The following is a 22448-nucleotide window of genomic DNA, read 5'->3' as shown; positions in this document are numbered from 1 at the left end:
GTGTGGGCTCCCATCTACGCCTCTATGTCCCTGTGAGACATAGCAGACTTGCAGTTCTGTCAAGTGTGTCCTTTCTGAATGGTTTGATGCACTGTCCTGTGGTGTGTGTGTGTGTGTGTGTTCCAGACAGCTGAGTTTGGACCTGGTACCCCGCAGGGAGTTCAGCATGGTGGACCCAGACGAGATCAGCGTCACAGAACTCTTCAAACTGGTGAGTTATATTCCCAAAACCAGGAACAATTGTCTGAACACTGTTCTCTTGTTACTCTGTATTCCCCACTCACTATTGTTAGGTTCTAAATGAACCGAGTAAAAAGTCACGGACGATTAGTAAAGCTCAAACCAAGTTTATTCATCCAAAGGGCCAGACAGCTGAACTGACAGACATGTTTCCACCAGTATTTAACCCTTCCGCCTCTGCTGAGTCTCCGCCGTACACAGCTAAACATCCAATACACCTCTGTTGCTAGACAAAACTTTAGTGGTAAAACTTTTCTACCTCACTCCATCTGACCTGACCAAATTCCTCACTTCTCACGGCTGTCATGTTGACTTGTACCTGACTGTGGCCATTCTCCTTCCCATAGGATCCCTGATGTCTAACAATAACATATTCTGACAGAATGCAAACGTTCTACATTCCCCTCTCTCGGTGACATGAATAAGGATACTTCATATTTTCAAGTTTAGAAGTCAGAACCCATCACTATCCTCATCAATCCACTGTCCACTATACCTTTCTCTAGCATTAGCCACATAGCTAGCCCTTGTGACTGCTGAGTGTGTGGCAGTATTCTCCTCTGTAATTCAGGTGTGTATTTTACTCTTTAAGGCGGAATATAAAGGTACATAAGTCTCCCTTCGTCTTTCCCTTCCTCACTCTCCTCCCCAGGCAGCGTTTTCCTCCACCCCCCCGTCTCCCACCCCGTAACCATAGCAACCACATCCCCTGGCTGATGCCTCTATCCTGATGTGAGATGGCTTTTCTTTTCCCACACAATGTAATTGAGGCACTTAATCCTTTTTGATAAACAAAGAAGGTACATGGGGATGAGAAAGAGGGGAGTGAGGGATGAGAGAAATAAAAGCCTAATGCATCTCCGTTACAGCGTGTAGGATGTGGAAAATTACAGTAATTCCTTAGTAACTGAGACAGAAGATACAAAGGGGGAAGAATTACTGTTGTCGTCATGGATGCAAAACAATAATAACATCACCATCATAATGACAACGGCAGCAGAGAACCCGTTTCATTTGTTTGGTGACAAAGGCAGGTCTTTATTTGTGTCCCTCCGCATTGTGTGGCTTTATTCAGTTGCAGATAGGGCTGTTGCGGTGACTGCATTACCGCGACACCGGCAGTCATGAGTCAGGACTGCAGTCAAATTCTACGTGACCATTGAGTCATGGTAATCTCCTCTTATGCACTCTGGACATGTGTTAGTAGTACCCAACTCTATGATGATCCTCAGGTCGCTAATGGCAGGGTACTCAGGACTCTATTGTCCCTCTAACCACTCCGACATCAATGCAAATGGGTTTGAAAATCACATCAAACACATGAAAACAGTATGTTGCTTTTAAAACTCACCTCACTGTGACGATCAATTTGAAGAAAGAGGTTCAACAGCAGGTTGAAACTGAGTGTAAAATATGGTCATTGTGGATGTTGTTTCAAAGCCTAGCACAACGAAATGGAAAGTGCTTTCTATGGTGATGATTCATTCAAAACATCCATATGCGTATTAGAGCGTATGCATATGCATAGGCCTATATATGAGCCCAAGCCCGAGAGAGGGGAAGAAAAAAAACTGATTTAAGATATCTTTGGTACATAATTGCTCTAGCCTAAATTAAACAAATTCAGAGTTACCCTACATTATATTGAATTTGTATTTGATTTCGAATATCCTAGTAATAGGGCGCTTTTTATATTTTCATAATGAATAGGCAGATGCATTACCTTAAGCTACAGAATATCTCACCTCCGCGTTTCCATCTCCTCCCCTCTCTCCTTTCGCCCAGAGAGAGGAGCTGTCAACAGTTTAATGAAATACAAAAGTATGTGGACACCCCTTCAAATTAGTGGATTTGGCTATTTAAGCCACACCCGTTGCTGACAGGTGTATAAAATCGAGCACACAGCCATGCAATCTCCATAGACAAATATTACTGAAGAGCTCAGTGACGTTCAACATTGCACCGTCATAGGATGCCACCTTTCCAACAAGTAAATTCGTAAAATTTCTGACCTGCTAGAGCTGCCTCGGTCAGCTGTAAGTGCTGTTATTGTGAAGTTGAAACATCTAGGAGCAACAACGGCTTAGTCGCAATGTGGTAGGTCACACAAGCTTACAGAACGGTACCGCCGAGTGCTGAAGCAAGTAGCGCATAAAAATCATGTGTCCTCGGTTGGAACATTCACTACCGAGTTCCAAACTGCCTCTGGAAGCAACGTCAGCACAAGAACCATGGCCGAGCAGCTGCACACAAGCTTTAGATCACCATGCGCAATGCCAAGCGTCGGCTGGAGTGGTGTAAAGCTTGGACTCTGGAGCAGTGGAAACACGTTCTCTGGCAGTCCGATGGACTGGCAGATGCCAGGAGACTGCTACCTGCCAACTGTAAAGTTTGGTGGAGGAGGAATTATGGTCTGGGGCTCTTTTTCATGGTTTGGGCTAGGCTCCTTAGTTCCAGGGAAGGGAAATCTTAACGCCATACAATTACATTCTAGACGATTCTGTACTTCCAACTTTGTGGTAACAGTTTGGGGAAGTCCCTTTCCTGTTTCAGCATGACAAAGCCCCCGTGCACAAAGCGAGGTCCATACAGAAATAAGATTGGTGTGGAAGAACTTGACTGGCCTGCACAAAGCCCTGACCTCAACCCCAACGAACACCTTTGGTATGAATTGGAACGCCGACTGCATGCCAGGCCTAATCGCCCAACATCACTGCCCAACTTCCCTAATGCTCTTGTGGCTGAATGGAAGCAGGTCCCCGCAGCAATGTTCCAACATCTAGTGGAAAGCCTTCCCAGAAGAGTGGAGGCTGTTATAATGCCCATAGTTTTGGAATGAGATGTTTGATGAACAGGTGTCCACATACTTTTGTTCATGTTTTGTATGTTTCGTTGGGAAAACATGTTACTATCGATGTTCCTGAACAGATGTCACTTGATTTCCCAAATTAAGCACTGGGTAGCTGCAGGAACAGGGTTGGAGAGGCCTAGGCATACAGAGTTAGGACGTAATATCACCTGTTGTGCAGTGATATATCCACAGTAGCCTACCCAACATGGGACGAACCAGCGGGAAAGTGGCCTCCATTCGCTATTCGAGTGCATACGGTCTTTTTCCTCTTTTCCTGCCCATTTGATAACGGGCCATTTCTAAATCTAAACAAATTTGACATATTAGTAAAGACAAGATTAAATTGAGAATAGTCTGATGGGTGAAATAATGATCACTTGACTAGAGCTGGAGAGAACAATGTGCGGTCTGAGGTAAGGAACAGAGCGCAAGCTTCTTTTGCGGCTTTCTCAAATCGCCATATATCTTTTGATCTGTAAGGCATTCTAAGGTTTGCATCATTCACAATTTACCTTTGCCACAAGTACCTCTAAATCTAGCATATAGGACCTGTTTCAAATGATCACTTTTACGCTCAACATAGCTACTTCGTATGTGCACTCTAACTCCGGGATGGGAAAAATATCCTTTCTATGTTACCCAACGAAGTTCAATTATAATCTTCTTACTATAAAATCATATAATATAAAATAATGGCATGGGACTTATAAGCTTGTCTTGTCAGCTAAATGAATAAGCCTACAGCCTATGGCATGAAGAATAGTCAGATAACATACAGTAGACCAACATATTCTGTTCTTCTGAATTCATTTTCTTCATATCATAATGTTTCTCTAGACCTGCCTAAAATAAATAATGGATGTATTGTGATGGTGTATATTCAATTGATTTATTATAATTGTTTTACTGTTCATGTTCCAAATGTGCGCATCAGCAGCTTGTATTCGTGGAGGCCCGGAGATGCTATTCGTGTTTATGTTAATTAACGGTCAATTACCGTGAGACCAGCAGTCTTTTGCATGACAATAACCAGCAGACAAAATTACACGACCGCCACAGCCCTAGTTACGGATGAGTGCTTTGCAGGATTAACCTTGTGTATGTACAAGGAGATGTCTTCTCTCTGAGTCCATCCACCAAACCCTACAGTTACTATAGGTGAGAAACAGTCCCGTGTGGCTCAGTTGGCAGAGCATGGTGTTTGCAACGCCAGGGTTGTGGGTTCGATTCCCATGGGGGACCAGTACGGATAATTTTTTTAATGAAATGTATGCATTCACTACTGTAAGTCGCTCTGGATAAGAGCGTCTGCTGAATGACTAAAATGTAAATGTGTGCACTGTAAAACATGTATATTTGGATCAACCGAAAACAATTGTCTGTGTAAAACCCATTTTGTACCAAGTACATTTTTTATTTTTACCTATACATTTCCTGTTAATCAAAATATTAAGTTGTTTGAAATAAAGACTCTTTCTTTACATAAGACTTGTACATTAACTGGTTACAATATTGTAACCAGATGGTGACCAGCTCTTTAATATCACATTACGCAGATATTATTTAAAAATCCTGTACAGTCATTCTGAAAAGTACTTTTTCCTCTCATGGCTAACTGCCAGGAGGATCTTATATTCATGAGCTCACCTTGAGTGACAGCTCTTTGAAATGCCTATGCCAAGCAACTTGGATGCAGTGTTGCAGTAAAAATCACCTCAAGCTAAATTGGTGATGCACAAAACAACTCAAGCAACATTGAAATTGCATCAACGAGATATATATATATATATATACCTCTCCCATTTGGCATGTCTTTTGTGCTGCGTTTCACAGCAGCACTGACGGATGTGTTGACTTGACAACGGTGTCAGAGTTTTCAACGACCCTTCCCCCCTTTTGTTCCATGCTGACTGAAGACATAGCTAGCCACTATCTAGCTAACACCAGACACAGATAAAATGGGAAACATATAAGTATATTTGCCATATGTAAATAGGGTAAACTTTTAATTATATTTGCTAACACCCTACAGTAAACATTTGGCACCAGTAGAGTAGCTAGCTATCTATCTATATAAACCATGCCCATCTGCATAACCATCTATATAAACCATGCCCATAGGGCGGTGCAGAATTGGCCTATGGTCGTCCAGGGTAGGCCGTCATTGTAAATAAGATTTTGTTCTTAACTGACTTGCCTAGTTAAATAAAGGTTAAATAAAAAATTTCACCTTGTCCCCTTAATAATAAATCAACAGTAACTTTATGATCAAATTTTATCAATGTAGAAGCAACAGAAATTTTTCATACTTTGATCAGATTTCCTTCAAATATCCTCTAATTTCTTTATGATTCAGTGCTGGCAGTGAACATATAATCAGAAAAGAAGAACATATTACTTGGAATGACATTCACTCTCACGGGTGGCCAAAAGAACTAACAAAGTCACACCCCCAATAGGCCACACCTCCAGCTCTTCTGATAGGCTGCTGCTGCTACATTGCTCCCACCGCTATGCAATGCGCTTGAGGTGTTGAAAGCAATTTAGAAGCTTTCATCAAATTCAGAAACTGATATTGATCTGTCAAATTATTCATTTGATTTCAGACACAAATGTAATAGAATACGGTGAACGAACCAAAGCTTAATTTTGGATCATACCACTCAGAAAAAGCACTTCAGATGAACAACAGTACCGTTCCTCTTTTTACAGTGAGTATTAGAGAAAGAAACTAAGGTGCACTTGGCCAACAAAACACAAATGATTTGCGTCAGAGCATGAGTGTTCGGTTAGATGATTTCTTCAAGAATACTTGGTGGAGCATGGCGCTTGGTTCGATTCCCAGGACCACCCGTACGTAAAATGTATGACCCGCATGACTGTGAGACACTTTGGATAAAAGCGTCTGCTAAAGGGTATATTCATGTATATTATTACTTTATTGTGACCCGATCTTGGTGATTTAAAAAGCATCATTTATTCTACTATATTGCGCCAACCTCTCTACCGGTAATTCAGATGTATGTTTAGGACCACTGAGCTGTAGGTCAGAGAGCCCAGAGCAGAGCAGGGACAGTAGGGCTCACTACACTGTCATACTCAACAGTGGTGATGGATAGTTCAGGTTTACCTCGGTCAACATAGTGTCTCCATTTAGCACTAGCACACATGGAGATGGCATGGAGAGAGTAACCTGTTTCACACTATTGTACCGACCTGAACCGTGCTGGTCTAGGATATTTTATTTTCAGATTGTCCTTTGCCGTATGTTTCATGTGATAAAGGCATAATGGAAGGATCCTTATATACTGTAGCCTTGATTATGTGATCTCTTAAGAATCTCAGTAGTGTAACGGCTGTCATTCAGTAGAGAGGACCAAGGCGCAGCGGGTTGCGTGCTCATCATATTGATTTATTAAATAAATGTGAACACAGGAAAAACAATAAATGACAGTTTAACAGGCTATACTTACTACAGCAGTGCTAAAGACAACTACCCACAATTAACAAACAAAACACATCCCTATATATAGGACTCTCAATCAAAGGCAACTACAAACACCTGCCTTCAATTGAGAGTCCAGCACCCAATTACCTAACATAGAAAATACTAAACTAGAAAGAACATAGAAATACAAAAACATAGAACATAACCCGGAAATAATAAATCAAACACCCTTCTAAACAAACCACCACCCCGAACCACATAAAACAAATACCCTCTGCCACGTCCTGACCAAACAATCACAAATAACCCCTATACTGGTCAGGACGTGACAAGTAGGCTGTATTTAACTCTCTCTCCTTAAAGCCCAGGGACATTTAGACTGTTACAATACTTGTTTCTGTTTCACGCTACTTGCTAGAAAATATTACATGGTGAACCTGGTCCTCTGTAGCAGCTGGATAGTGAGTTCGCTTCCAAAAACCACCCATATGTAAAAACTGTATGTATGCATGACTGTAAGTCACTTTGGATAAAAGCATCCGCTCAATGGCATAATTATTATATATATATTATGAACAATATTTGAATGGTTTGAACGGTTGAGTTACAATACTACACTGGTATTAAGTGAGGCAGAAGCAGTCACGTAAGTCATTGTCTCCCCTCGGTTACTTAACGTACTGTACAGTAGAGACAGAGAAGAAAGCCGCTAGTGAAATTCTATCAGCTGTCTCATAAGCCTATTCATTCCAGATGAAACTAAACTGGGAGATTAACCCTGTTACGCGAGCCGCAGAAAACATAACGTCTCAATGCCTGCTGGTGCCCCCTCTCCTCGCCTCTCTTCTCCTCCTCCCTCCCAACATCTTCCTCGCCTCCACCTCTTAGTCCTCTCCCTGAAAGAAAAGTGAAGATGAATGCAGGGCAGGCTTTGGCGGGGACTATAGCAACCATCTGGTGTAGGGAGGGAGTGAGTGGGTGGGTGCATGCATGCAAGAGTGCAAGGAAGACTTGGACTGGGTCCTGGCTCGATGTTTAGTTGTTTGCCACCAGTCCTTCTTTTGTCCTTGTACTGGGCGCCAACACTGACAATGACTAAGGAAGATGAGAGTTCATTCTTTTTCTGTCCTCAGTTTATGCAAACTTGTGCAGTGAGCTGTGAATAATCTGTATTAAGGCGTCAGCATGCTTCAGTTCGGCTGGCGGGTAGCCGAAGTCGGCTAGGCGAACCGAACGAGTGTGCCCGCATACTCCCTTAACAGACATTCGCTTGAAAAACAAGAAACAAGTGTGAATAGTACTCTTTGTCCATTTTGAGATACCGTAGACAGTATGCACTTCCTCAAAACAGTCAGAAGGTAACTCAAGAAATCTGTCAGTAATTTTACGTTTTATGCTGAGATCTTAGTCAAGCAATTTTACATCTAACTAAGATGTTTGGTGCAGTATTTCTGAATAAGAAAATGTTCATGAAAACGAGTCGTCTCTCGTTGAATGACATCAAAGACTTTACTGAGGAATCCTTACTGTTGACCAATCACCGACGAAGGGGCGTAGACTTTGGCAACCGACTTCAGCTTGCCTCAAGAAAACATTTTGTGTGCCCGAACAACCCAAAAAAATACATACCAAAGTCCAAAACAAACCAAAACGTCACAAAATGTCGTCATAATCTATGCATGAACTCTTCCAAACTGTTTCGGCTGGGAAGCATGCGGACGCCTTTACAGTACTACCCCACACACTGCTGTGCCAGATAATAATGTAGAGATATACTGTAGATCTGGTTGAATTAATACATTATTATACAGTGCTTAAGAGCGCATAATACTTGATGCTGTGGGTACATTGTGCTACTGTTCATTCTATCCCAGTTTGACATGGCTGATTGTGCTGTGTGTGTGTGTGTGTGTGTGTGTGTGTGCGTGTGCGTGCACTCTGTGTTGTGACATTCTTCCTATAAAGGTGTAAATGGTGTGTGTGTGTGTGTGTGTGTGTGTGTGTGTGTGTGTGTGTGTGTGTGTGCATTTCCTCATGTGTGTGTGTGTTTTTTTTCCACAAAGAGGGCAGCATATTAACTGAAACAAATTAGATTTGGGCGACTATTAAGGAAGCGTGCTGTGAACGCACAGCCTCTGGGATTAAATGGAATACTTAACACGTTTTTGAGAAAATAATATGCATAGCTTTTCCACAGCTTGACTTAAAGGGCCAATCAGCAGTTGAAACAATAAAAAAGCATTTTCCCGCCACTGTTTTGGTAAAAAGTTGATGGATGGGTCGGGAGAAATGATCTATGGATGGAGGTACTGACCATCTGTGATATCAAAATTATAGTTTTAACCATGTTTACAAACATTGGAGTAAAATAAGTGTTCTAATGCGGTGTGACAGTTAAACTAAGCTCCTGAGGCATTTCTAAGTTATATTCTTCAAGAATCAATGGGTACATATCATTCATTTATACGTCCAAAAAATGGATGTTGCAACTGCTGATTGCCCCTTTAATGGGATTTGGAGCGAAAGGGTGAAAATGCAGCATAAATCTGAAATTACCTCGTTCTCTTTACCTGCTCTACTCAACCAGTTATAAAGAGCTTTCCTCAACTGAGATGAAAGGCAAACGCCAGAGTAGACAGAACAGCTTAAAAAGCCAATGCTGCCGTTTATTTTCACAGAGCTACTGTAGGTCCACTTTGAAGTGTTTAATTCAAGTCAAATTAGATCATACATTTTTTTTATGAAGGTCAACGCTGAATAAATCAGCTCATTGAAAAAGGGAAAGTGATTCAATTGTGTTCATGGGATAATCTCTGCACTCAGAACCAACGATAAGGCTGTGTCTAGATGCTATAATAAAAGACCTGTGTTTGAACTGGCTGATGACCACCAGGGTTTTGACATGTCTAATCCTGTGTGCACACATTACAGAGCGTTAGCTTCCTGTCTTCATGACATCCCTCGGTCAGATAATAAACAACCGGTAGACCCGTGTTTGCACCGGCTGATGACCATCAGGGTTTTGACATTTACGACCCTTTTGACAATAAATCACCGCTAGACTGGACTGGTGTTTGCACCGTCCAGATGATCTCTGATCCTGTTTGTCCACACTACAGATGGAGCACCGTCACCGTAAGAAGGAGACTCCGGTGCCGGCCAGCACGCACCACCTCTTCGTCCACATGAAGAGTCTGATGAGTTCCAACCTGGGAGAGGAGCTGGAGGTGTTCTTCCACATCTACGACGGCAGGGAGAACAGACCACTCAGGTAAAAAAAACTAAAAACTTTCAACAACGTTGCAACCGCTGTGACTGTATGTTTTGATATTAACACAGGTATACTACTTAGAATGAAACACTGTATTGGCATGCATTCTCAGTGATGTGCTACTATCGATATGTTGCTGACTTCAAAGTCTAAGTTATAGTATGTGTGTCTTGCATCCGCTGGGGGCTGCCCCAAATCAAATTCAAAGGGATGAACACATTTTGTGTTGTGTTTTATTGTATTGCACTATATATTTAAGTAGGTAGGGTAAGTAGGGTCTCATGATGTTGTTTTGAAGTGAACAGGATTGACTGACCTCTGACCTTGTGTTGGGGGGTCTTTGCAACTAACAATGGAATTACATTTTAACCAGTTCTGGCATCTAGCAACCAGTTTATCGGTGGTGTTTTTTCCCTTGACCTCCACTGAGGCTACCACACTTGTAGCTAATCCTATCGGGACTGTAATGCTGCGTGACAATGAGCTGTTAACTGGTGGCATAGTTGAAGTGGGTAAGGCCATGTTCCTTTCATCTGACTGGATACACACGTCTGTCTCAAAGCCACGTCACTGGGTTTGTTTGCGGTTGGCCATTGCTGGTGGTAGTAGTTATGAGGGAGGCACACGGGTGATTCCGTGTGAAGGAACACCACACACACGCACTTGGGTAGATCCACGCATGTGTGCACGCACACACACACACACACACACACACACACACACACACACACACACACACACACACACAGTGGCCCGTTGGTGAGAATGTTGTGTGAATTAACGTCACTGTTTCCTCTGAAGAGTTGAGTGTGTCGTGAGTCAAAGGGAAGCAATTCCATTTCAACTCGCAAATGAATCCATTCATCAGAACAGAAAAGGAAATGTGAGAAGAGGCTCAAGCGTCCTCTTTCTGACGTCTCTACCCTGGTGGCTAACATGATAGAAACTAGGCTGATGGTGATGGGATGAATGTTTCAGCATGTGCAACAGAGACGAGAAGCCAAGTGTATCTAGTCAACCATTATTCATACAGTTATTCGTAGGCGTCGATAGACTGATGTCCCAGAATTCATTGTGGAGTCTGTTGTCCAGATAACTGTCAATGGATGTCGCTCTGTTGTGTTTCATCCTCCCGGAAGCTTTTCATCTTATAGTTAGTTGCTACACCTCTTCCCACTGTGAGTGTTGCTGTGACTAATATCACATGAGAGAACATATATTTTCACCTTCTCTGCACAAGGCTGTGTTGATGGCGTGCTTTGTTTGCCTGAACGTCGAGAGTGTGCACGGGGGAATAAGAGCAGGTTCTGAATAAAATACCTACCTGCACAGAGTGCCAGTGGGACTCGCTTTAAAAAGGGGCCTATTTAAGTGTGTTCTTCTGGCTCTCTAACTCACAGCTCTGAAGTCCATGATAATGAAGGCAATTTTTTTTCTCTCACTTTCCCAGCAAGCAACTTTGTCGCAGAGTGTATAATTAGCTTTAACGGTATTATCTTAATTTTCGCTCCAACCAGCTCTCTCTCGCTGTCTTGCTCTCTCTCTCTCTCCCTCTCTCTCTCTCTCTCTCGCGCGCTTTCTTTTAAAAAGCTTGCCACTAAGTACCTCTGCCCGGTAATTGGTCCTTAATTGTAATGCCATGCCGTTTGAAATGTATTTTAAGCACACTACCTATACGATAGTTCTCTTATTAAGAGAACTTAGCTGTCGCTCAGTTGCTTGATAAATATAAACGTAACCCCCCACAAAACATAGTCAGAATCGTTTGAAAGACTATATAATTTATGTGATTCTTACCTTGATATAGACTTGATGGAATTGTGCATCTTCTAGCCCAGAGACATGAGAAACACAACGCATCCAACTTATCCCAGCCTACTATCACGTTATATATAATTACTTTCTCCCCCTCTCTTTTTCTCTCTCTCTCTGGCTGGGGGCAGGGGGTGGGGGGGGGGGGTGGGGGGCTGTTCAGCTGTCTTCAGCTGTTTTCCTCCATTGTTCCTCCATTGTCTGGAAACTCAGCGGGCACACAGAGCTTATCTTCCTTCCACCTATGTTGTCTTGAAGGGGAATCTGGCCGCATCCCAAATGGCACCCGCTACTTTTGACATAGGGCTCTGGTCAAAAGTAGTGCACAATATAGGGAATTAGGGTGCCATTTGGGACGTGGACTCTTGTTTTTTTGGCTGTATTCCAAGGCTTTTTTCCCTCTACCTGGCTGACAGCCAGTTAATTAGTCCTTATGGTGTTGTTTTGGTTCGGGGTTTGACTAGAGCCAGATGGGGGTCCGACCTGCTCTTTCTCGACCACAGCTAGAGGAAAGAGAAACCATGCCAGCACCACCAGCTCAGCAAAAGCCCTTATTCAGAGTCAGACATGGCATCTGTGTTATATCTAATAACCCTAGCATGGATGCAAGCGTGTACACACACACACACACACACACACACACACACACACACACACACACTCACTCACTCACTCACTCACTCACTCACTCACTCACTCACTCACTCACTCACTCACTCACTCACTCACTCACTCACTCACTCACTCACTCACTCACTCACTCACTCACTCACTCACTCACTCACTCACTCACTCACTCACTCACTCACTCACAACTACAACCACTCACTCACTCACAACTACAACCACTCTCAAGAGTGGATGACACTGACAAGCCATCCAGACACCCCCTCTCTCTCTCTCTCTCTCTCTCTCTCTCTCTCTCTCTCTACTGAGCAGTTCTGTCAACATTCACTCAAGCCCCTGTCTCTCTGCTGTCATAGAAACTAATGGGTTCCCTCTCCTCTTCCACACTCTGGTCAGTTTTAACAAGACTAGGGATGGATGGATGAGTGGAAATGGGGCACTAGCTGCTGTCTACACACAAACATCTATTGTTAGAGCAGCCAGTAAAACAACAGCAGTCTAATGAGAACTGTCACAGATGGCGTAGTGGGGACACATTCACTGATTGCTTGGATGTTGATAGGTATTCTTGGAATTGGTAACAACACTTTTTTTTCAAAGGTTTGGGTCAGTGCCGGTTCTAGCTTGTATGGCTCCCTGGGAACCCCCTCCCTCCTCCCCCATCCGCCAACACACACAAAAAAAACATTCTGCACTAACGGTCATTTTTATTCAGACATTGAAACAACACAAATAAATAATCATAACATTTAAAACTATATAAATATAAAAATATATACAAAAGTTCTACTCATAAATATCAAAAAGAAGTAACAAAGACAAATAGAAACACATTTGTGTTGATTTGGCACTTGAGCATGAATACGTTACCCATCCCCCAACACTGTCAACCAAGAGTCAAGACTAAACCAATTCACCTTGGTGGTGTGAAGACTGGTTTTATATTATTCTTAACGATTTCACACAAACCAGAAAACAATGCTACAATATGTTAATATATATTCACAGTATTATGGTTTATTTGGTAGCATTTCGTAGTGTGACTGATTTTACTAATTGCATTAGTACTGTACAAAGTTAGAGGTGCGCTATTTGATAGATTCCCCCGCTCCCCCTACCTCGGGCTTCCAGTGGGGAGACCTGATGTCAACCTACCATCGCCCCCCTCCCCATCTCATACTTCTGAGTGGGAGACCTTCCCAGGTAGTAGCCTGCCTACCTCACAAACTAGAATCAGGGCGCCCACTCCGACAAGGTTAATTGACCCACAGTCCCACACGGTGACATGATATCATTGACGTGACGTGCAAATGAGCGATAGAAAATCGATCGCGCAAATGTCACCACTCCCAAATAATTTGCGCGGGCGCCCCGTGCCGCCGCCATGGACGGCAGCCCATGTCGCCTATACCTAAATCCGCGTCTGGTCTGGGTCCTCTATGAGACACACTCTCGCAGTGCTTCACTCGTGTGTTTGTGTCTGTGAGTGTGTGGGCCATATTGTGTGGCTATACGATAGTCCCTCAGACTGATTCAGACAGTCCATTGTGGAGTGATATCCCATCTCCTCTTCCCCTGGAGACTCTGTATAGCATGGTTCATTTACCTAGCCTTCAACACACACCAGCCGGGTCATTCTGGCCCGCGCTCATGTCTGGATCTCTTTCCTAATGCAATCATCGATACCGGAGGAGGAAAAAAATAAAAGCTCCGAGCACTGCAGAGGGACTATGTGATGAGCGAGAGGTAGAGAGGGAGGGAGGGAGGGAGAGAAGCCATTCATTATATTTAAATGAATCTGCTGATAGGCAGTGATATGGTCCCACTAGGGACCTGCTAGTGGTCTGAAGCAACCTGATCAGCAGCCTTGCAGCTGTGTGTGTGTCTTGGGGCTCAGGGACCTGTATGCACTGGAGCGGCTGGTAATTGGAGGATGAGGTTTCAAAAATGTAGTGTTAATTAGAGATTGGAGTGGGTGGGTGCGAGCGCGCACGTGTGTGACTCCCATGCTTAATGCATAGGAATCTGTCAATCTCCTGGTTGGCTTGCTGAATTAACAGGCTTGCTAGCTAACGGCCCATGTAAGGCTATAGCTGTAGCAGCGAGGTTGGAGTTGGCTTGCTGTCCCAGCATTACAATGCTCTCTCTCTGCTTATCTGAGGGCTGTGAAAGTCACCTAACAGGATTAGCTGGCCGTTGGCAGCGGGATGGGACAAGTATGGCAGGGGATGGTGTGTGTGTGTGTGCGTGTGTGTGTGCGTGTGTGTGCGTGCGTGTGTCCTCTGTCTGACAGTCACTCTCCTCCCTATCCTTTCAGCATGGAAGCATCTGAGGCCAGTTCTATTATGCTGCAGTTGGTTAAATGCACATTTTGTAGATGTTTTTGGAATTTGCATATACACAATATGTATAATAAGCATGCTATGTACACTACCGTTCAAAAGTTTGGGGTCACTTAGAAATGTCCTTGTTTTTGAAAGAAAAGCTAATTTTTTTGTCCATTTAAAATAACATCACATTGATCAGAAATACAGTGTAGACATTGTTAATGTTGTAAATGTCTATTGTAGCTGGAAACTGCATATTTCTTATGGAATATCTACATAGGCGAACAGAGGCCCATTACCAGCAACCATCACTCCTGTGTTCCAATGGCACGTTGTGTTAGCTAATCCAAGTTTATCATTTTATAAGGCTAATTGATCATTAGAAAACCCTTTTGCAATTACGTTTGCAGAGCTGAAAACTGTGTTCTGATTAAAGAAGCAATAGAACTGGCCTTCTTTAGACTAGTTGAGTATCTGGAGCATCAGCATTTGTGCGTTCGATTACAGGCTCAAAATGGCCAGAAACAAATAACTTTCTTTGAAACTCGGCAGTCTATTCTTGTTCTGAGAAATTAAGGCAATTCCATGCGAGAAATTGCCAAGAAACTGAAGATCTCGTACAACGCTGTGTACTACTCCCTTCACAGAACAGCGCAAACTGTCTCTAACAGAATAGAAAGAGGATTGGGAGGCCCCCACAACTGAGAAAGAGGACAAGTACATTAGAGTGTAGTTTGAGAAACAGACACCTCACAAGTCCTCAACTGGCAGCTTCATTAAATAGTACCCACAAAACACCAGTCTCAACGTCAAGAGTGAAATGGTGACCCCGGGATGCTGGCCTTCTAGGCAGAGTTGCAAAGAAAAAGCCATATCTCAGACTTGCCAATAAAAGATTAAGATGGGCAAAAGAACGGAGACACTGGACAGAGGAACTCTGCCTAGAAGGCCAGCATCCCGGAGTCACCTCTTCACTGTTGACTTTGAGACTGGTGTTTTGCGGGTACTATTTAATGAAGGACAGAGGGATTTATCCCTCTTATACCACAGTTACCAGAGAAAACAAAGTTAAAGCAGACATTTACTTCTAGAAATAACATTTTTTTGTTGATATTTCAATTCATACTTTCTTCTCTTTTTGTTGCTAGAGATGCATCCCAGTTGTTCATTCTGTATTTTCTGTTCTTATTCCTTGCTTGCTAGCTAGCTAACTAGTTACGGCTAACACAGTCACGACCTCTGCAGCCAAAATAAAAGCAAATTAGCTGCATTTGCGTTTGTTACTTCTATAACAATGAGCTGATGATGTCCAATTTTGCCTGGCAAAGGGCCTTCTCGTCAGGACACTTAACACTGTTCGTTACGAGGAGATCACATTGCATATCAAACACTAGGCTAGAAGCTAGCTAAATAGTTTGTTGCTAGCAAACCTGCCAATATGACAGCCGAATTAAAAAAGATCAGTTGCTGAAAACTGCTGGTCAAACTAGACGTTTCATGTGGGAGGATTTGACAGCATAGCGCCACTTGTGTCTTGAAATTCATGTTCATCACTCACCACGTCAGGTTATTCTCCCCAAAAATGTCTCTGCAAAAACAAATAAATTGCTAGCTAGCTAAGTTTTTCTTCGTTGGACCTGCGTTTACAAGTTTCGGTTTGTGTGCGGTTTAGCTTTCTGTAACTTTGTAGCAAGTACAGTCTTCATATGTAGGTGCATATTGCAACATTTGCCATTTCACTGCTTTTCTTCCATGATCTATAATGTTTTTATGAATTCCCCCTTCATCTCCTTGACATACTGCAAAATTACAATGACATCCAACATTGCAGTGTATCCCCAATGTTATTGCAAAGCGCTTTGCTTTGTTCATTCAAATCTACACTCACTTACTTTCCTTTCCGTTGGTTGACAGTCCAAGAACTGGGTTAGTACCGCTCCTGAAGAATTTGCTAAATTCTATGAATATTTAATCTAGTTTGGTAGAAAGGAAGCATCATTTTCTTGTGTTGTCGGACATGGAATTGAAGCATATTCTTTTCTGTGTTGCCGGATATGTTGCGTACATGTTGCGTACAGTCTCGTCATGGTGCTATGGCATTAATTCTTCTTCTTCTAGCGTTGTTTGCCACAGGGCTCTCTCTGTGTGAATATGGAGGTGCTTACCTCTGGGTTACCTCTTGTTGTGCTCTTGTAGACTAATACACTACATCTGCTTGTACTCTAGTACACTGCATATGCTTGTACTCTAGTACACTACTAGTACACCACATCTGCTTGTACTGTAGTACACTACTAGTACACTACTTGCACTGTAGTACACTACTAGTACACTACATCTTCTTGTACTGTAGTACACTACTAGTACACTACATCTACTTGTACTGTAGTACACTACTCTCGTGTGGGAGACCTGATCTGGTAGCTTGCTGGTTGTTTAGCCAACTCCCCTCCTCTGTCATGTTTACTGTCATCACTAACATATATTTTATTTATGGCGTGACAATGAATAACCTCTCTTCCCCTCTTCTTTCCTATTTTCTCCTCTTTTGTCCTCCAGTGAGAGGTTCTTTGTCAGACTGAATAAGAACGGAGTGCCCAAGTCGCCAGAGAAGACAGAGAGACAATGCACCCTCTTTGTGGTGAGTACTGAACTTCACTGTGTCTTCTATGCACCCTAGGGGGGTATAGAAGTAGTAGTCGTTCTGCACATGACGCTTTGTCTGTTATTGTATTGAGGATACTACCATCACCCTTTCATTAAAAATGTATGTTTTTCTCTCTTCAGGATTTGGGGAGCAGCGATCTCAGAAAAGACGTCTACATTGTTGTTCACATTATGAGAATTGGTAAGTTCCCCCCCCTTAATTAGTCAAACACTACATTTATATTGCATACATAAAAAAATGAACACAGCTCTAACACAGTAATAACATAGTATTATAGTGTTGCATGAATTATAATTAAGTGGTAACACTCTTTAATATAGTAACTACAGAGCACTGATGTACAGACATTGACTGTGTTGTCGTTATGTTGGTTGCAGGGCGGATGGGTGCTGGGGAGAAGAAGAACCTGTGTAGTACCCAGTACAGACGGCCCTTCGGCTGTGCTGTGGTCAGTATCGCAGACCTCCTCACGGCAGACTCTAAAGACGACCACCTACTGAAGGTTTACGCGTGAGTCACCTTCCATCATATCGAAAGTGCATTTTTACACAGACGTCACAATACACTTCAGTACTCTCTCACAGACAGTGAAATAATGTAGCAGATACATTGTTCAGCTTTCACAGTGGACGGATTGTGGTGCAACAGTGTTGACCAGCTTACACAGACACACACACAGACACACACACAGACACACACACACACACACACACACACACACACACACACACACACACACACACACACACACACACACACACACACACACACACGGGTACTATTACAGCACTCTAGATACATGCCCAAGGGATGATTGAAAAAGCCGTTAGGGACACAGTAATGGTTTGACCTACATAGGGGCTGAAATGGGTGGACAATAGGCCGATAGTATTTAACCCAGAGTTTTGACACTTCTCTACCTCTGTGTTTCATTGGATTTATATTATAAAGTGGAGGAATGTTATTGGGCTAATGTTATCTTGTTGATCCAAATCATGCATGACACAACATGTTTTGCCTTTGTGTTCCAGATGTACCACGGAAAGCGAGTGGTATCAAATCCACGAGAACATCATCAGAAAGGTCAACTCCCGATACAACCTATCGGGTTCCAACACGGGTAAGGAACAACCTCCCTTTTGTGTTTTCTCACCTCACACCTAGCGGAAATATTCTACCTCGAAAATTCTGCGAACTGAAAATACTTGAGATGCAATGGATGGGAGTTCAATGGGAAGCCGATTAGCTGTCTGCTGTACAGTTCCACTGTAGCAGGGTTTGTACCACGCTGCTCGGCGGGAAGCCTGCACAGCTCAATATGCATTGAACTGATATAAATAGCAATCCCCTCCATATGAAACTGACTGTCTGTTGTTCTCCCTAGCAACAGGTTGATGGATAGGAGGAGAACATTAGGTTTAGGCTGTGAGAGGAAATTGCAAATCGGATGGAAAGAAAGTAAATGGAAGACGGTTAAAGACATGTATGAATCTCTTCTCAAATAGGCCTAAATGATATTGTGTGTGTGTATATTTGTCTGTGCATGCATGCGTACGTGCGTGTGCTTCATCAATGGTTCATTTCAATAGCTACCTCACCTTATTCTTATGAAGCTTGTTTACAACAGTAAGATTAGTAGCTAACTGGCCTGTATTCTCTCCACATAGAAAACACTGGGAAGGTTTGTAGGATTTGGATCTTCATAAACAGAGTCTATCTCACAGACAGATCTGCAAGTCTGCTCCTATTTCAGCCTCAGCGCCTCAAAAGACCAGCAGTAATTGCATGAGGTGCAGTCACAACTCGGGGATTTTAATAAGCTGGTAGTGGAGGGAGCAGCAGCAACACAGTAATTACGATGACTGACACAAAGTCATTTAGCATACTACGCTATCCGCTGCGAATTTACATGACGTCTGCATCTGAGAGTTAATAACAATAATGATAGTTAGTCGTCTGTTCTGAATTTTTAAACGTGTATTCTTCCATATATAGACACATCCTGTGTGTTTTAATCAAATCAACTATATGCATTGAGCTTGTCTGATGCTTTAAGCGAACTGTTTGATTAAATAATTAAGACACACAAATGACTAGAGGGAGTCCGACTGCAATTGATTTGAGTGTGCAGTGCCTGGCTCAGACGTGCTGCGCTGTGTTAAAAAAAAGAGACTGCGAGTGACTGTGTGACTAGCACCCGTTGTCTCTCTCTCCTCCCTGCTGCAGCGACCACCACAGAACATCCACAGTGTGTATCGCGCTGTCCGTGTTGCTGAAACTGCAACATAATTACAGCCATTTCTGACTGAAAAGTTATGTTTTACTGAAATCCCTAATTTGTTTAGGAAAAAACATTCCCTATTCCCTCAACCTTTGGTCTCTTTAGTGAAACATGTATGCATCGCATGCACGTGACCAATAGGGCCTGACCTATAGCCTATCATAATCATATCAATAAGTTGGTTATAACAAACTCTGAACACAGTAACACATGGCAAATCGAATCGAATCAAATTCTATTGTTCACATACACATGGTTAGCAGATGTTAATGCGAGTGTAGCGAAATGCTTATGCTTCTAGTTCCGACCGTGCAGTAATATCTAACAAGTAATCGAACAATTTCACAACAACTACTTCATACACCTCAAGTGTAAAGGAATGAATAAGAATATGTACATATAAATATATGGATGAGCGATGGCCATGCGGCATAGGCAAGATGCAGTAGATGGTAACATTATATAAAGTCACATTGTTTAAAGTGACAAATTATACATTTATCACATCCAATTTTTAATTATTAAAGTGTCAGTATGTTGGCAAGAGCCACTCAATGCTAGTGATGGCTGTTTAACAGTCTGATGGCCTTGAGATAGAAGCTGTTTTTCAGTCTCTCGGTCCCAGCTTTGATGCACCTGTAATGACCTCGCTCTCTGGATGGAAGGGGGTGAACAGGCAGTGGCTCGGGTGGTTGTTGTCGTTGATGATCTTTTTGGCCTTCCTGCGACATCGGGTGCTGTAGGTGTCCTAGAGGGCAGGTAGTTTGCCCTCGGTGATGCGTTGTGCAGACCTCACTACCCTCTGGAGAGCCTTACGGTTGTGGGCGGAGCAGTTGCCGTACCAGGCGGTAATACAGCCCGACAGGATGCTCTCGATTGTGCATCTGTACAAGTTTGTGAGTGTTTTCGGGTGACAAGCCAAATTTCTTCAGCCTCCTGAGGTTGAAGAGGCGCTGTTGCGCCTTCTTCACCACACTGTCTGTGTGGGTAGACCATTTCAGTTTGTCTGTGATGTGTACGCCGAGGAACTTAAAACGTTCCACCTTCTCCACTACTGTCCCGTCGATGTGGGTAGGGGGTGCTCCCTCTGCTGTTTCCTGAAGTCCATGATCATCTCCTTTTTTTTTTGACATTGAGTGTGAGGTTATTTTCCTGACAACACACTCCGAGGGCCCTCACCTCCTCCCTGTAGACCGTCTCGTCATTGTTGTTGGTAATCAAGCCTACCACTGTAGTGTCATCTGCAAACTTGATGATTGAGTTGGAGGCGTGCATGGCCACGCAGTCAAGGGTGAACAGGGAGTACAGGAGAGGGCTGAGAACGCACCCTTGTGGGGCCCCAGTGTTGAGGATCAGCGGGGTGGAGATGTTGTTTCCTACCCTCACCACCTGGGGGTGGCCCGTCAGGAAGAACAGGACCCAGTTGCACAGGGAGGGGTCGAAATCCAGGGTCTTAATGACGAGTTTGGAGGGTACTATGGTGTTAAATGCTGAGCTGTAATCGATGAACAGCATTCTTACATAGGTATTGCTCTTGTCCAGATGGGTTAGGGCAGTGTGCAGTGTGATTGCGATTGCATCGTCTGTGGACCTATTGGGGCGGTAAGCAAATTGAAGTGGGTCTAGGGTGTCAGGTAGGGTGGAGGTGATATGATCCTTGACTATTCTCTCAAAGCACTTCATGATGACGGGAGTGAGTGCTACCGGGCGATAGTCATTCAGCTCAGTTACCTTTTCTTTCTTGGGAACAGGAACAATGGTGGCCCTCTTGAAGCATATGGGGACAGCATACTGGGACAGGGACTGATTGAATATGTCTGTAAACACACTAGCCAGCTGGTCTGCGCATGCGCTGAGGACGCGGCTAGGGATGCCGTCTGGGCCAGGCAGCCTTGCGAGGGTTAACACGTTTAAATGTTTTACTCACGTTGGCCGTGGTGAAGGAGAGCCCACAGGTTTTGGTAGGGGCCGTGTCGTTGGCACGGTATTGACCTCAAAGCGAGCAAAGAAGTTGTCTAATTTGTCTGGGAGCAAGACGTCGGTGTCCGCGACGGGGCTGGTTTTCTTTTTGTAATCCGTGTGACAGCAATATAGATGCAGTGGACTGACAAATAAACCCGAAACAATGGAATGTTTGGAATAAATTTGACTAGTTGTGGAAAATACTGGAGATCAAGAAAAATAAGGTATGTAGCAAGCTCTGCGTGCATGTTATGTGTGCTAAACAGGTGCTGTTAGATTACAATATACTTTTTTTGACCGTTTGGAACAATGCTAACAACACTAAATAAATTATAAGTGTACCAGAGAGTCTGTAACCTTTTTTTTTTTTGTAAATGCTTTTATTACAGCAAAGACTAAAAACTGTCGCATTTATTTTATTTGTGAATGCAATCTCTGAAATGGAACGGTTTAGGCCTATTTATTGTTTACGCTAATTATTCAGTGGTCGCTTTGTTATTGTATTTTAAAACTAAAATGCTTGATTTCATTTCAAATCATGAATGACTCGTATGCTGTGTGATAACATGAACGAATAAATGATTGATTGATACAGTAGCCTATATAAGTATTGAAATATAAGCCTAAGTAAGTTATGGTATTAAGACTAAACAGAATGTGCTCTTAGGCCTACAGCTCAATGGTGGTTTTACCAGGCTGCTATACTAAGCCTACTAATGATAATGACATTTATTATAATGATGATATTAATAATAATAGTAATAATAACAATAAGAAAGAGAACAAGGAAAAAGGAGGGTTATTATTATTAGAAATATATTTTTTCGGACAATTTGGAACACTAAATAAATAATTAATAATAAGTTAATAATACTAACGAAAAAAAGTGTAAAGCTTTTTTTACAGCATAGCAAAGATTAAAAACAGTCGTGAAATTGTTTATCCGACATGTGGTTGCTAG

At 42.9% G+C, this 22448-nt stretch overlaps 1 protein-coding gene across 6 annotated transcripts in view; it reads left to right on the top strand.

The window, feature by feature from the left end:
* Positions 1–22448, top strand: part of LOC106609220 (dedicator of cytokinesis protein 4) — a 141397-nt gene that overhangs the window by 44447 nt on the left and 74502 nt on the right. For all 6 annotated transcript variants that reach the window (XM_014207754.2, XM_014207749.2, XM_014207751.2 and 3 more), the window contains exons 7-12: positions 127–211; positions 9659–9810; positions 17136–17217; positions 17364–17424; positions 17622–17754; positions 18276–18364. In XM_014207754.2, the coding sequence (XP_014063229.1) occupies positions 127–211; positions 9659–9810; positions 17136–17217; positions 17364–17424; positions 17622–17754; positions 18276–18364 (602 nt within the window). The remainder of the gene's footprint in view (positions 1–126; positions 212–9658; positions 9811–17135; positions 17218–17363; positions 17425–17621; positions 17755–18275; positions 18365–22448) is intronic.

This window comes from Salmo salar, chromosome ssa07, assembly GCF_905237065.1.
Source record: "Salmo salar chromosome ssa07, Ssal_v3.1, whole genome shotgun sequence".
In the NCBI taxonomy this organism is placed as follows: Eukaryota; Metazoa; Chordata; class Actinopteri; order Salmoniformes; family Salmonidae; genus Salmo; species Salmo salar.
Note: the sequence above shows the minus strand (reverse complement) of the source record. Positions and strands in the feature narration are given on the sequence as shown.